The 17686-nt window shown below is 32.9% G+C and overlaps 1 protein-coding gene and 1 pseudogene across 1 annotated transcript; both read left to right on the forward strand.

The window, feature by feature from the left end:
• The first annotated feature begins 2277 nt into the window (after positions 1-2277).
• LOC145131028 (putative mitochondrial saccharopine dehydrogenase-like oxidoreductase At5g39410) lies at positions 2278-10550 on the forward strand. The gene is made up of 4 exons (XM_079065764.1): positions 2278-2294; positions 3261-3720; positions 3858-4299; positions 10519-10550. The coding sequence occupies exons 1-4, from the start codon at positions 2278-2280 to the stop codon at positions 10548-10550; spliced, it is 951 nt and encodes a 316-aa protein (XP_078921890.1).
• Positions 10551-16296: 5746 nt separating this feature from the next.
• Positions 16297-16689, forward strand: LOC145131029 (umecyanin pseudogene; annotated as a pseudogene).
• The last annotated feature ends 997 nt before the right edge of the window (positions 16690-17686 follow it).

The raw sequence follows: 17686 nt of genomic DNA on the forward strand, positions 1-17686 counted from the left end.
AAAATGAAGAACCCGAACTTCATAGTCCTCTGGAAACAAAATAGGAATCCTCAATGTGGAACCGATACTACTTGGAAGGTTGAATGTAATGGAGTGTGAATCCACTTTCGATATATTGAGTGAAATAGAATGTAAATAAGATAAATTAACTTGAAAAAGAGTAAATCAAACGACTCAAACAAGGAATTAAAGATCAATTTGCAAAACGATTTGCAAAAATGTAGAACAGATCTAGAATTCGAAGAACAGATCTGGAAAAACACGATGAAGACGAAAAAATCGAGATCTAAAAAAGCTCAAATGATCTCCCACTCTGATACCAATTGAAGGAACATATAGATTTACGATTCAAACTAAGATAAGATTCACAAGAACACACGATGTAAATAAGATTTCCTTTTCATTAACGAGTAAGTCAGAACAATTCGATACAACTGTAAAGAACTATCTATATGCAAAACTCTTACCTGTTCTTCTATTTAATATCCCTTTATATAGGTATCATAGGAATATAATAAAGGTATCTCAAATCAACAACTAAGATGCAAACTTAAGGTAACAAAAATGTGCGAGATCACAACTTGACTCACACAAAGTAAAGACATTACAAACAAGACCAATACAAGTTGACACAACATAAACTACGAACTATACAAAACCATTTGTTTTAGAGATGAAGTGATATTTGGTGAGTAAGAGACCAAATAAAGAGATAGGTTTGGTGGTGGTTCTTGGCTACTGGTTTAACCCAAATGTTGTAGGGGTGGGTTGGGGTGTAGGTACGTCTATTATTTAATATATATATATATATATGAGACTAGGTTATTGTGTTCTAACTATCTATTGTGTGGATGTATGGTTGATTGTGGACCAATCATTTTAGTTATTTTAAAAAAATGATTAATAACTATTATTGAATTAAAGATAATTGAAAATTTACATCTAATTTCATTGTAAGGGTATTTTGTCAATTAACATTAAAAGAATGTGGTTATGATTATCTTGAAAATTTACATCTAATTTAATTCGGACATTCTAAAAGAATGTGGTTATGATTATCTTGAAAACAAACACTATATTCTGACAGAATAATATCAACATATATTATCAAGATTAATAATTTTTAATGAATACATATTTTATATGAATTTTTTTTAATATTTTAGAGTCAATAATTACATTCATTCTTAAAGAATACAACTATGACCATAAATTACATTCATAAGAATACAACTAAGAATGGTTAAAAACCAAACAAAAACATTATATTTATTATTAAAGAATAAAATTAAGAATGGTTAAAACCAAAATAAAACATTGAAATCTAAATAAAATAATAATACATTCCATGAGATGCTAATCTCTTCTAACAGAATAACAAATCTATTCTGAAAAAATAACAAATCCATACTGTATGAATACAATGTCATTGTCATGCTGTTAGTTTCACATCAGTGCCTACTGCATATACGGGAACATCCACCTCTTCATGAAGAGTAAAAAGAATAAGAAGCATTTTGTGAGAAATATTTACGATAAAAAATAGAATAGTCATGTATTCCATAAGAAACATCTATGATAAACGAATAAAAAATTGTCAAAATCAATGCAAGTAATTGTTATTTCTTGATTTGAGCCCTTATTTCATTTATAGAGATTATGTCTCAAAATTAGTTGTTAACATAATACTTTTTCAAATCAAAGTAAAATTGTATATTATTGAAAAATATCACTATCGGTGTTTATAAAAAAACATATACTTTTTTTGAAAAACAAAATAAACTATAGGAGGTCCTGTGATGAAACATAATATGATATCATTGGTATAGCTTGATTTTAAACTATTTTCTAACATTACACTAGTAAACAACGTTGAAATTTTCTATAAACAAAACTACACGCCACCACCTAAAATTACAAAACAAATATCTTTACATTGCTTTAATTTAAAAAAAAATTAGAAAAAAAACTCATACCAATACCAATTTAGATGCGACAAGCCTGCCACCAATTATACATCCAATGACATTACCATCACCTATTTAATTAACATAGATTTAGAACTTAGAAAATAAAGTTAAGTCATAAGTGCACATTCACAATGATAATGATCTTGAACTCAATTCACATAATAAAGGAATGGAAAAAAATTAAACCCATCGATATCTCAATTGCAGCAAAGGAGTCTCCAGTCTGAAACCCTTTTCCTAGATACTAGAAGTCGGTCACTCTTCAATTGCAGCCCAACATCAGTTAGTTAAATGTTTTGATAAAAAAATGGTGGATCTATTTTGGTATTTAGAAGAAAAAATGGAGAAACATTCTTCACATGTAAACATATAGAGATGATGAAGAATCGATGGAGTGAATGAACAAAACAGATTCTAAGATCTCGATTTTACTTTGTTCCTCAAATCCTCAATGAAGCCCTAGAGTAGATGAACAAGAAGGACATGGAAGATGGTAGTGGTCATCGATGGAAGTGTGGAACGGAGGTTGAAAAACGAAGAATCAGATGGGAGTGGTTGAGTTCGGCCGCTGATTTTAAAGAAAGAAGAAGAGAAAGATAAATTACGGTTATTGAGAAAAAATAGGCTAGTATCCATAATTATAGAGATATATAACTTATTTAATTATTTAATATTATTAATTTAAGCATAAGATTACTAATATACCCTTAATTAGGTTTTTCAAATGATTGGTTCATATTGATTCCAACATCCACACAATAAATAGTTAGAGCATATGAACCTACCAATATATATATATATATATATATATATATATATATATATATATATATATATATATATATATATATATATATATATATATATATATATATATATATATATATATATATATAGGAGTACGATCAAATGAGAACACCTAAAAGGTTGAGAACGCGAGAACAGATCTGAACCATTTAAAAAACTAAATCTAAGGTTATTATTGAATGGGCCATTTATGTAAAATTTTAAAAGTTGCAGGTATTAAAGTGTAACTTCAAATGGTGATAAGGGTATTATAGTAATCGGACCTTTACCACCGTTATTTAATTCCTATAATTCCTCAATCACTCGCCTATTTCCTTCTATTTCCCATCTCTCTCTTCATCTCTCTCTGTAAACCTAGGTACGCCTCCACCCTACATCATCGATCCACCAAAAAAGGGAAAAGAATGGTGAGATAGATTGGAATCGATGAAGCCAAAAAGGGGGAAAGGGAAATAGGATCTCTGAATTGCTTTTGATCAGAAGGAGAGGATTCACGAACGGGGAGGGGGAGGAAACGACAACAGGGGGTGTTTGGAGGGAAGCTAAGCTCGTCCTCGATTGCGTTGGACCTTTTCGCCTTTACGGTGAGCCCGTCGTCGCTGCCTGTGTTGAAGCGGGGTGCGATTACCTAGATATTTCAGGTGAGCCGGAGTTCATGGAGAGGATGGAAGCCGTGTACCATGAGAAGGCGGTGGAGAAAGGTAGTTTGGTGATCTCGGCTTGTGGGTTTGATTCGATTCCGGCAGAAATAGGGTTGATGTTCAATTCCAAGCAGTGGGTTTCGCCGGCAGCTCCCAATCGGGTTGAAGCCTACCTATCCCTTGAATCGGATAAAAAGATAGCAGGTAATTTTGGGACTTTTGAGTCTGCGGTTTTGGGAGTGGCTAATGCTGATAAGCTGGCGGAGCTTCGACGATCAAGACCCAAAAGAGCTCGACCTACGGTAAGGCTATATTTCTGGCTTGTTTCGTATGATACATTCATCATTTCGTGTGATCTTTCCTGCTGAATTCAAATTCCGAAATAATTCCGACTATATTAAACTTTTGATTCGTTCGAATCTGCCTTGTGTTCTCTCAGATCCCTGGTCCTCCTCCTCCAAAAGGATCAACCATAGAACACCAAAAACAGATCGGACTTTGGGCTGTTAAACTACCATCAGCTGACGCCACCGTTGTCCGGAGAACACTTTCCATTCTTATAGAAAACTCAAACGGTCTTGAAGGAGTCAGCGAGGATCCTAAACACGCAGAGAAACGCTCCTCCTTTTGGTCTACAATAAAACCTGCTCATTTCGGAGTAAAGATTGCCACCAAGAATCTTCTAGGTATGATTGGAATCATCGCCGTCGGGATATCAATTGGGCTTCTGGGCAGCTTCTCATTCGGGAGGTGGCTTCTATTGAAATTCCCCTCTTTTTTCAGTTTTAGAGGGTTCAGAAAAGAAGGTCCCACAGAGGAAGAAGTCGCTAGCGCCAGTTTCAAGATGTGGTTCATCGGCCATGGCTTCAGTGAATCCTCCCCTCTTCACCACTTCTTTTTCTTGTTCCAGTTACTGTCGATGAGAGGGGGAGGAAGGCAGAAAGAAAACGACAAAAGGGGGTGTTTGGGTTGCTTGGTGTGTCGTAAAACTGTGGCAGAAAATGGAGGGGGCTGCTGCCCTTGGCTCGCCGGAAACCACCAGCAAACACCTCTGGTGGGGGTGTTTTTGTTGCACCTCGAAGATAGGAGAAAAAGAAGGGAATGTGAGAGGAAATGGAAGAATGAAAAATTGTATTTATCTATGAATAGCAGATATTCATTTGTGGATAGCAGTGCATTCATGTGTGAATAACAGTGAATGAATAGCAGTGCATTCATGTGTGAATACAAGTGTATCCATTTGTGAATAACAATGAATGAATGTATTTATTTATGATTAGAGGCATTCATTTATTCAATTCTGAATAACAGGGGACTCATTTGTTAATAGCAGTGTATTCATTTGTGAATAACAGGGTACTCATTTGTTAATAGCAGTGTATTCGTTTGTGAATAATAGTGTAAGAATGTGTTAATGAGTATATTTATTTATGATTAGAGGTATTCTTTTTATGAAGAAATGATAACTTTTACACTCTTTTTATTTTCAATTGATTAAAAAAAGGAATTAGATTACTTGTAAATTGATGTGTATTTATTTGTGATTGGAGTAGTATCAGGTTTTTTGAAAAAAAAATCATTTATGAATACAAATGTACTAATTTGGTGTTCGATTTCTATTCATTTTTTTAAACACAAAAAAAACGTGAAATAGGAGAAAAAAATTGATTTTTTTAAGAATTTTTTTTCAGTTTTAAAATAAATTTTGGCAAAAATGTTTTTTATATTCTATTAATAAGAAACATAAAAAATTGAATATTTATTTCTTTTTTGGTAACTGATCCTAAATTTAAGGGAATTTGATTAAATTTTATTTTATTTTAATTTAATTAAAATAAACATTTACTAGTATGCCCTTATATATTGATTGGTCCAGAATTGTTTTCGCGTTCTCAACCTTTTAGGTGTTCTCATTTGATCCTCTCCCTATATATATATATATATATATATATATATATATATATATATATATATATATATATATATATATATATATATATATATATATATATATATATATATAGGAAAAAGATTAAATAAGAACCTTAAAGGTTAAGAACTCTAAGAACTACTTATTTTTAATTTATTTTTGTTTTGTTTTAAATTTTTTTTATAAATGCCAAAAGTAATAAGGACAATATGGTTATTTTGAAACCTTAACATTAAAACATTAACATCATTTACAAAAGTAAGACCTGGTTCTTCCCCTCAAACTTCTTATAAACTCCTCAAACTTTCTCACAAACTTCTAGGAACTTATATCAAAACTCTACCACTATCTCCTCCAACTACCACCTTCGTCCACCATGTCACCGCCACTTGCCACCGCAGCTGCCTTATCCTCGTCGTTACCGCCATCTGCTGCCTCCTACCGGCAGCCAAAATCGCCACCAACGATCTCCGATCTATGAATCCCAACCACCGAAAAATCTAAGTTCTAGCATGTCAATCTAGATCTAGAATTTTCTGCAACTCTAAGCCAACTCTGGTATATTACACCTTTAGATCTGGAACTTCCAGTGATTCTAAGCCAGATCTGACATTCTGCACCTTCAAATCTGTTATGACCTACAACTATCACCGCCAAAACACTAGATCAGGTCATGTTTGATGTATTTCGTGCATTTTCAAATGCTAATATACTCGTTTTTTGTTCCAGAACTCTTGAACTCATTTTTTTTTCTCTGGTAGTTCCATCACCGGAGAAATCTCAGTCGCATCCTTACCAGATCTGGTTCGGAACCACCTTCCCTTTCTCTCTAACTCATATTTGTATGTTTTTCTCTGATTTCTAGTCAAACACCACCTGATTGTCATCACTTTTGATGTGTTTTCAGGTTAGATATGGTGTATGTGTGTGTGGTATTTCATGGTGGTCGGCGACAGTTTCACTATTGCATCAGATCTGGTCTTCGGTGATGGTGTTTACATAAGAAAGTTCTGCAAAAAAAAAGAAGAGATGCACACAAAGTGCTTGATGAAATGCGTCAATGGAATTAGGTAAGTTATTAAGTTGTGAATATAGCGGTGAATGCTACAATGAAGTTTTTTTTAGAGTTTAAACAGTGAATATGGTAAATTAGTCTATGAATGAATATATAAAATGTTAATATAATATCGCCTTATATATATGATCGGATTTGATGTTTTATGGTGATTATGGATATGATGTGTGTGGTGCACACAAAGTGTTTCAGGAAATGTCTCAACCAAATTCGATAAGTTATTAAACTGTGAATATGTGTTTTTAATGTATTAATTTTTGAATATCTATGTTATTAAGCTATGAATGTGTATTTTTCGGATGCACTAAGTTGTGAATTAATGTCTGAAATATTAGATTAAGTTATGATTTAGTGTTTGAAATGTTGTATTAAATTGCGAATTTTGATTGTTTTTATCCAGATATGGTTTTTGAAGGAAGGATGTTGGCGTGGTTTGTACCGGTCGTTGGTGGTGGCTATGGTTGATGGTAGCGTATGGTAGTTGGCGGTATTAATGCTACTAGTGGTGGTAGAGTAAAGAGATTTCTATTTTTCATTTATCTTCTTCGTTGATTTCAGATAAGTCATCCCCTTTTATGATTCATGCATATGTTTTTCTTTTGATGTTGGCTTCTGAAATATAAGATAATTTATGCATGTATTAAACTGTGAATGGGCTTTTTAGTACACTGAAATATGATATTATACTTGTAAATGATGTTTGAATGTATTGTATTAAACTGTGATTTTTTGTATTAAGCTATGAGTTTTATTTACAACTTTATATCAGAAATTCACAATTTAAAACACATAAATGTCTCGAGATGTGAACGTATTAATGTAAGTTTTAGTTGAGAATATGGTTGTGAATATATAATTTTTATGTATTAAACAGTGAATTTATTGTATTAAGCTGTGAATTTTGTGTATTAAAAGTTGAATTAATTATATTAACCTGTGAATATTTTATGAATATTGTGTTTGCTTCTTTGAGAAGAAAGAAGCATTATACACATATATGATTTTCTGTAATTTTAAATAAATTATATAAAATTTAAACTATGACTATTATGTAAATTAAACTTTGAAATAAGCACTAGCCTCTTGATCTAAAAGTATAAATGTAAGTTTTAAGTTAAAAATATGGAATTACGTGTATTAAATTATTAATTTATTAGATTAAGCTGTGAATTTTATGTATTAAATGATAATTCACTATATTAAGTTGTGAATTGACTGCATTTGTTGTGAATTTTCTGTAAAGTTTGTGTTAATATATGAATGATTGTTGTATGATTGTTGTATTAGTTTCTTATGAATATGTTTATTTTTTATGTGTATAAGTATGTAAGAATGCATTAGTTTTTATAATTGTTTTGTATTAAATTCAAAATGAGTTAATTAATATGTTTATTAAATTGTGAATGTAGTATTTAAGCTATTAATGTCTTTATGTACAGATCTGTTTTGGAAAGTGTTGGGCTATATTTAGTGGTTTATGCTTTGTTTTGAATGTATTATATGGTTCTCAGTAGGCTTAGTGTGTTTTCGGTGGGCCTTTTATGTTTGGGCTTTAGGCTATTGGTTTTAGTATATATATATATATATATATATATATATATATATATATATATATATATATATATATATATATATATATATATATATATATATGGTCTGTGTATAGTATTTGTAGGCTAATGCATTTTTGGAGCGTTTGAGTTAATTCACGGTTGGAGAGTATTTGAATGTAATTGACAATTAATCAATAGAATTGTGTGTATTCATTTTGAAACGTGTTCTTGATATATTTCATTGTTTGTTTCGTATCATAGTTTGATTAAGATTCCGCATTAATCAAACTATTGCATTGGTACCTTGATAGATCCGAGTTCAGGGACTTACAAGTGGTATCAGAGCCTTAAAAACGACATAAGGTTGTTTTAGGTATCAATTGCGTTCGAAACATTATTTCGTTTGTGGTGTTTTTGGGTTGTGTTGAAAGAAAAAGGATTTTTGCTTTTCTTCGTGTTCATCATTTTCTTGGTGTTCTTCACTAATTTTCGAGGATATTGCGTGTGAAATTGTTTTTGGTAATTTACCAAATTTGGAATTCATTGGATAAGGAAACACGATCAAAAATACGTTTTCGGTTAGGTTCTAATGTTTTCGGTGGCTGATGAATAATGTTTTCGGGAAAAGGGTATTGGGTTCTTAACTTGGAAGAGTTATCGGCCAACATATTGTTCTCGGTAAACTGTTTTCGGTCAAACAGTTGACCATCAAGGTTCTCGGTCAATAGGGTGTTGACTATTGGTGTTTTCGGTCAAAGAGTATTTGTTTTGGTTTTCGGTTAAAATCAATCTAATTCCTTTTTGTTGGTAAATAATGAGTTCTTACAACCGTACCAAGGAGGTTAATGAAGCCTCATGCTCTCAGTCTTGTGAAGGTAAAATAAATAAATACCGTGAAAAAAATGAATTATTAGTTAGAGAGGTTTTTGACCTTAAAAATGAAATATATGAAATTAATAAAGTAAATAAACCGTTTAAAGAAAAACTAGAAGCACAAACTAAAGATTTAAGCAGGATTAAAGAAGAATACGTCACCAAATGTGTTCAGTATCGTTTTGCCAAAGAGAAAATTGCAAACTTAACTGCCGAACTTGATGCATTAAAGGCTAAATTAAAGGATGCTGAATTTAATTTTAAGAAATTTGATGTGTCAAGTGAGATTGTTGAGTGAATGATAGAAAAACAATTAAAATGGAAACACAAACAGGGTGAGGGTAGAGGGTATCACAGTGTATCACCTCCCTTCAATGATAATCATACTCCAGCTTCTGAAACCACAGACACAGAAAAATCTGGTCAAAATGATCAGCCAACTGTCACAGTTTCAGTTAATACTGAACAATCCGGCCCAAATGAGAGTATTAATATGAACGATACTAATGTTTCTACTTCATGTGCATATGAAGTAACCGTGCAAGATGGGTTCGAGCATAATAAAAATAATTATAGTTCTGTTAAAAATGCTTCAAAAAGTTGTGATGATGATAATCCCACTTTTAAAAATTCAAGCCACAAAAATTTGTTAAATAGTCTAATAAATGTGCTAATGCTTGTGGAAGTTCTTTGAAACAAACTTCATTTGGACAAGGAGCAAGTCACAATCTTATTTATTTGAAAAGACAAACTTGTTTTAACTGTGGGACTCCCAGTCACATCACTAGAAATTGTCCACATCGCTCATATGTTCCCTACTATAAATAAGGGTGGCAGAACGTGCCAAGGGGGAGATCTTCCACAAGAAATCCTTTGAGGTTACGTTCAAGCAATAGTGATTGGAATGCTAAAAAGACCAAAAATCAGACTCTCAAGAACAAAAAGGTCATGTCTGACAGAAGATCTGATTTGGGACCAAGATTGGTAAGTTCGAAGTCATCTCAGCAATCGGTCTTAAGCTCCAAAGCAAGTGTTGAAGCATCCATCCGAGTAAACAAGTAAATGGTTAAACCTGACTATAGATGGGTAGCAAAAGTTTCCACTCCCAAATCATCAAAAAATTCTAACATCTCTTCATCATCTGTGTTTGATAAACATGATATGACTTGGGAACGCATGTCATGCATAGATGGCAAAGGTCAACCCAGTTTTAAATTGGACTGGGTTCCCAAAACCAATTAATCCCGCACTCTGTGCTGGAGCAGCTATGGAGGAATATCATCATACTTCGGTATGTTGATAGTGGTTGTTTCAGGCACATGACAGCGGACATCTCTCTTTTGTATGACATTCAGAATTTAAATGGAGAACATGTGTGCTTTGAGGGAAAAAGGAAAAGGAAAGATCACAAACGGGTATTTCTTCAATTGCTAAATTACGGTTTGAATTTTCTGACTCTTCTCTTCTATGTGATAATAATGTTGATTTTCGATCGTCCAAAAACCTATTTTTATAAAACCAAGCTCGTGCTTATGGGATTTCTTAAGATGATACGTTTCGAAGACCAAAATTCTTTTCATTTTTATTTAGTATTGTCTTATTTCCTTTCATTTTTTTTTTACTTTTAGAAAAATAAATTTTGTGACAGTCTTTTGGGAAGTGATATGAGTTAGTGATAAAGGGCAAACGAAATACGTGTAAAGCACTAAAGCTGAGTTGTCTAAACTTTGTGTTCAATGTGTTGGTAGGCATAAAGGATTAAGACTAATGGACTAGACAATGTGGACTTATTTGAACTTAGAAAACTTTATTTGGACTGACAATACGACACTTCGGTAGATTTAACAGTAAAATAGACAAGGAGGCCTACGACTTAAATTGAAGCTAACTATCATCAGGATTTGTGGCTCAACACTTCATTGGTGTATGGACTTGTGTCCTTAATTCTTGTATTGACAGGGGGTGACTGAGGGGTTCTGATAAATTGGCTCTGTTTAAAATCATTATTCTTTCTTTCTTAGTCAGCCATATGTTGTCCCCTTTGCGTGATCGGAAGATCCGACCTGGGACACAATATATGCACTCAGATGATGTTCACCGCTTTCAAATCAGTATATTGTCTTATACAAATATCAAATATTCTACTCTCTATGTTAATCATATGTCGTCCCCTCTGCGTGATCTGTAGATCCGACCTATGACACAACATATGCATTCCACAATGATTATCTACTCACTTGAAGTAAAGGATTCCGAAGAAATTTCCTTCATTACTAGGGTATGCCATGAAGTGGGGAACATGTTCTAAGTCTACTAACATTAACTACACCCATAATTAAAGGCTGAATGGTAGATTTTACTGGCTAAATTTAAGTGGACAACAATATCCCTGGTCGTCGTCAGACAAAATGGTCTATCTAGGAATATAGTAGCTATATATCGTCACTCATGATCTATCCTGAAAAATGTCCTTTGTGTTTAAGTGGATCACAATATCAATAATTAACCAGAGCTTTTCATTAATGTGTATGCTGATAAACCTCATTAATTTGCTCCATAACGTTTAATCCAAAAAAGGTTTTGTTTTGGATTACATTTTTTTATTTAAATTTGTACAGATTTTCATTGTTATGCACAAATTTAGGGGGAGAAATAATAAAATAAAAAATGTATAAAAAAAATAATATATATAAAAAATAAAAAAATATATAATTAAAAAGGGTGTGTTTAATATATTGAAATTTATTTTATTTTAATTTTATTTTCGTTTTGGTTTTTGAAATGTAAAATCAAAAGAAATCATTTCTTATTAAAATTTAGGTTATTTTTCATGGGCCGAAATCGGATTAAGTAGGCCATCTGGGTTTTTCTTGGTCATATATATACTTAGTTTTCGGCTAGTTAGGGTTTTTTCACCAAAAAACCCCAAACAACCATCATCATCATCATCATCATCATCATCATCTTTGTTTCTCTTTAACTCCTTCGAGTTTTCTGCAAAATCATTCTCATTCGTTGTTTTGTTGCAAAATTGTTCGGTGAATCAGGTATTGTTTGGGTTTTCGATCATGGCAATATTGTTTAATGTTGTTTTTTGGTGTACTCGATTTCATAGATTTGCAGGTTTTTGAGTAAATTTCTCAAGGTTTTTCGAAGAACTGAGTTGGAACATGTTCCGATAAATTTACGGGTTTTCGGTTCAACTCGGATCCGACCGAAATAAGATGAAGGCTTGACCGAAAACTGGGTTATCGGCCGAAATCTATCAGCGTTGACCGAAATCATCTAGTCAACAAGTGTTTTGACCAAAATCAATGAGCTTTGACCGAAATCGATCTCTTTGACCGAAATCGACTAACCTTGACCTTAACCGAAATCGATTGAAATCTTGACTTTAACCGAAAACGACTAAAACTTTGACTTTAATTGAAATCAAATTTCAAGCTCAATTTAATTAATTTTAAATTAATTCTCACTTGGCTAGTTTTGTGCAGATAAATGGCAGATAAATTGAAATTTGTAGACTCTCACAACATTGCGGGATATCTCATGGATCCACCTGTTGCTCATCAAGAATTCAAATTCATGATGGTAGGTTTGAACAACTGCAGAATTTCTCAAGCCCTTCGTGCTAATCCAGTCATCCACAAAGACCTGATTGCTGAGTTCTGAAAAAATGCTTTGATCAACAAGCTGGGAGCAGATAGAGATGGTGTTGTTGAATCGATGGTAAAAGGAACTCAAGTGATTGTTTCTGAACAAGTTATCCGAGAGGTACTTGAATTTGGTGATGCATCTGCATTCCCAATTGAGTACTCTGCTGATCAAGTCAAGGAAGTTCTTGAGAAGATGTGTTATGAAGGAACCTATCCTCCCACCATCAAGAAGCTACTGCCACCTTACTGGAGGTTCCTGGCACACTCCTTTGTGATTTGCATTTACGGAAGAAAGGGGGGCTCGGATGAAATTAGTCAGACAGTGACCTCAGCCATTGTCGTTCTGGCTATGGACTGGGATTACAACTTCTCAAAGTTCGTTTTTGAAGAGATGAAGAGCAACCTTATGGGAAAGAAAAAGGACCTATTTCTAATGTACCCCAGGTTCCTTCAAATGATCTTTAATGAGAAATATCCCCAAATTGAGAGGTCATCTGATACTTTGGACATGAAAGCTTTGGGACCCAACACCTTTGAACTCATGAAGCAATCAAGAAAGGCTGCCAAAGTTGCCTAGCAAGGGTTAAAGGAGTTGGTTAAGTTTGGAAAGTTTTTTGAAGTTGAAAACACTCCTGCTGGTAGTTCCATAAATGATGAGGTTGCCGAGGAACACGTGGCGCCCAAACAAAAATTTCAATTTGCCTTTGAAGAGATTGAAGTATCTGATGATGAAGAAGATCAAGAGGATCAAGGAAAAGAATTTTCAGAAAATGAGTTTGAAAATTTCATTCAACAAAGTATCTCAATTCTTGATGAGGATGTAGTTGTTACACCTCCGAGCGTGTCTGAAAGAGAAAAGGACAAAATGGTGCAATCTTCCTCACCTACCCATGAACAGATGGATGCACTTATTGCAGAACTTCAGCGAACTGCAAGGAAGCCTCCACAAACAGTTCATGTTGATACTGAACCTCCATCTGGAAGTGATCTAGAAGACTCCGCCCACGCTTTACTCCCAAGGAAGCGTAAAAGAAGAGATCCAAGGCCGGTAGTGCTTATCACAAAATCTGTTCAAAATAGATCTACACCGATTGAGCCTAGTCATGTGGCTCAAAAAATTGAAAGCACATTCACTGAGTCCTCTCCAATGATACAAGAGATTTCAAGCTCGTTACCTGAGTCCACTCCTACGGATCAGGATTTTCAAAGCCCTATTATTGAAGAAGTAGTTTTGCCTTCTGAAGGAGCTCAAGCTTCTGGAAGCTCTTTTGAAGCCCCGGAGCTGGACATTTCCAAAGGCAAAAGCAAGTTTCATGAGTTTGAATTTTTGGATGTCGCTCTGCTTCAAAACAAAGTTTTTGATTTAGAACAAAGCTCTGCTGAAAAGGATTTGATTATTGGAAAGGAGGACATTCGAATCAGTGAGCTTGAAAAGGAGAACTCCATTAAAGATTCGAAGATTTCGGAACTTCAAGCAAATCTTGGTGGTCTAACTGCTCTATTCTTTGACCTGAAACAACGCTTATAGTAAAAATTCGGTGATGAATTTCAACCTTTGAGCGCTGAGGGAGAAAAGATTTTAGCTTCTAGTTCAGGTGCTAATATTTATATATTCTTATCATATGGTCCTGCTTCTGCTCAAGAAAGAAGAGAGAAGCAAATAAGGGTTGAGCAGCTAAAAGGGAAGATGCTAGTGATGAAGCATTAAGACCAAAATGCTCCAGGTGAGCACCCTAAGATGTTTTTCAGGGAAACTGGAAAGAAGTTTACAGATAAATATGGGGATCGTTCTAGCATCATGATGTGGGGATATGACGCTGAAAAAAAAATGTGGATTGTGAAGCGAAAATACGGTCGAACTGAATACTATGAGAAGAAAGTTGACTTCTTGTCCTGGACAAAATTTGATCTTTCTGAACTCATCCACGCACCTTTCCACAATCCAACCAACGATCCCATGGCCTGCTATTTCAAGAATTTTCTTGAGATTAAAGCGAAAAATAACTTTGAATACTTAAAGACTGCTTCATCGTTTACAAAGAAGGTCGAGGGTGTCATTTATCCTCGCACCAACAAAACCATGGTTAACGTCATGTGGCCACCCACTAAGCAAGCTAAAAGGATTCCTCTTCCCAAACACTTACCTGAAGGCACTTTGGACACAATACAATTCTGGGTTTGTGATGAGGCTACTGCAACTATGGTGATCTAGCCGAAGAAAAACCAGTTTCGTATTGTTGATCCCAAAGATTTATTGAAGTTTGGAGAACGGGATATCTACACTTTGTCAAATCTTCAAATTATTGTTGAAAATGAATTGTTTGAAGCTGCCGTGAAAGATTTCACCGGTTTGGTAGCTACAATAATTGACAAGAAGTTGTGGGTAGAGGCATTTGATCAAGCTGACGTGCATCTTGTAGAGAAACCTTGAGGAGGACAGAAAGCAATAAACCAAGGGGGAGATTGTTGGGCTATATTTAGTGGTTTTACTTTGTTTTGAATGTATTATATGGTTCTCAGTGGGATTAGTGTGTTTTCGGTGGGCCTTTTATGTTTGGGCTTTAGGTTACTGATTTTAGTATATATATATATATATATATATATATATATATATATATATATATATATATATATATATATATATATATATATATATATATATATATATATATATATATATATATATATATATATATATATATGGTCTGTGTTTAGTATTTTTAGGCTAATGCGTTTTTGGAGAGTTTAAGTTAATTCACTGCTGGAGAGTATTTGAATGTACTTGACAATTAATCAATAGAATTGTGTGCATTCATTTTGAAACGTGTTCTTGATATCTTTCATTGTTTGTTTCGTATCATAGTTTGATTAAGATTCCGCATTAAGCAAAGTATTGCATTCGTACCTTGATAGATCCGAGTTCAGGGACTTATAGAAAGAAATATGGTCGCTAAGCTGGCACAGGTTGGTGGCGGCGGGTGGTGGTGGTGGTAGTGGTAGAGTTTGGGTTTGACTTCTCTAAATTTGTAAATTTATGTAAAATGGATTATATTAAGTTGTTAATTTTGTGTATTAAATTGTAAATTGACTATATAAAGTTGTATATCATATAATTTTTCTGTTAAAATATAAATGAATGTATGAATAAATATATTAGAATATAAAAATTACGATTTTGCCATTTTCTTATCAAAAAGACAAAAATCGAGACTTTAACATATTTAATATTACTCACAATACATGTTTACTTATAAAATGAGGGTCTTTAGGTTTCTGAACTTTTTTTGGTTCTCATTTGAACCACTCCCTATATATATATATATATATATATATATATATATATATATATATATATATATATATATATATATATATATATATATATATATATATATATATATAACACGCAAGATAGTCATTTATAGTTTAACAAGTACTAAATTAACAACAAAACTATATCATAAAAAATACCATGAATAATATCTACAACTTTGAAAATGTTTGGGCTATACCAAAAAATATAACAAACCATAGGACCATTTTGCAATTTTTTTTCTTAAATTAACTATCACTAATTTATGCAATAAATATCAACAACTATCAACCACATTCTATAAATACTTTGAATTAATTATAGTTATGCAATAAATGCCACAACTACTTATTTTTCCTATAAATATGTCAAAAACCTATTCTCTAATGTCATTAAAATCTCTACAAAATATTCTAAGTTTTGGATTTTGAGGCAACCTCAAATTCATCCAAAAATCCAAACACATAATCGATCAAAAATGACGAATTTAAAGTCAAGTTTTATTATGCTAATGGTCATGGTTGTGGTATCCATGGAGTTCCATGGCTCAACAGGAGAACAATATGTTGTCGGAGGTGACTACCACTGGAGGTTGCCATCAGCAAGCGGTTTCTACTTTTTGTGGTCACGACTCCATATATTCAAAAGGAGTGATGTTCTTGTCTTTATTTTCAACAACACACTTCATAACGTTGCAGAAGTAACAAAGGAGGCATACGAACATTGTAATGGCACCAACCCCATCTCACTCCACACCACCAGCCCCACTGAACTTACCATCAAGAACATGGACAACCACTATTACATTTGCACCATAGGAGACCATTGCAAGCAAGGGCAAAAACTATTGATTGAGGTTTCACCAAATTAGATAACAACTCGTATTCCATATTACCTCATTAACTTTTTACTATCCAAAAGAAAATAATACTTTGTTATACAAATTCATCGAGTTTTCATATGAGTATTGTTGGACGATGATGGGTTAAATTAATAAACTAAGATATAATTCTTATAGGGTAATCAAATATGTCAGTTTTTACATATATTAAAATGATCTTCTATAAATGTTAAACACGTAATAGGGGAATAAAAAACACTAGTATCAAAAGTGCGATGGCTAAACATAAGTTAGAGATGCATAAATTTGTCCATGATTCCATCGATTTAGCTTTCCTTTGTACAATGAGGAACTGGAAGTTGCAATTTTCCTAACATAAATACATAGATAATTAACAAATACATGCATATTTGTAAGGTGGTGGAACTTGCGAAAGGCCCAAAACCATTAATCGGTTCATTATAGCCAAATAGTATAATGTTATGTTTGGTGTACTAGCTTAAAAGCTAGTTAATATCTTTAGCTGAAAAGATAGTTGTTAGTTTATAAGCTAGCTGATAAAAAATGACATTTGGTAAAAACTATAGCTTATAAGCTAGCTGGAATATATAAAATGATATAAAACGGAATTTAGAAGATTATTTATTTAATAATTAATTAAAGGTATATTTGAGAATTAAAAAAAAATCCTAAAAAACTAGTGTAAGTAGTTTTTTAAAGAGGTAACTTATATGCTACTTTTTGGCTTGCCACACATGATAGTTTAAAAAATCTCAAAAAATAAGCTAACTCATCAACTAGTCGTGGTGCGTAAAAAACACAACCTAAACATAACGATTGTCGCTTAAATAACTTCATTGTTATTAAAATTTAGAACACAAATATGATAGATTTTAAATCACGATTGCCTATGAAGAAGATAGAAGGAACCATCATGAACATAATATATAATAAAATATTAGTGGTTTATTAATTTGTAATGGAATGAATATTGATACTCAAAATAATAAATAAAACAAGGTTCATA

This window comes from Lactuca virosa, chromosome 8, assembly GCF_052849685.1.
Source record: "Lactuca virosa cultivar CGN04683 chromosome 8, Lactuca_virosa_CGN04683_v6, whole genome shotgun sequence".
Lineage (NCBI taxonomy): Eukaryota > Viridiplantae > Streptophyta > Magnoliopsida > Asterales > Asteraceae > Lactuca > Lactuca virosa.

Bases quoted from the DNA above. Each gene is read 5' to 3' on its own strand.
- LOC145131028 (XM_079065764.1), top strand. The intron at 3,721-3,857 runs GTAAGGCTATAT...GTGTTCTCTCAG, and splicing joins CCAAAAGAGCTCGACCTACG to ATCCCTGGTCCTCCTCCTCC. The intron at 4,300-10,518 runs CTCTTCACCACT...AAGTGATATGAG, and splicing joins TGGCTTCAGTGAATCCTCCC to TTAGTGATAAAGGGCAAACG.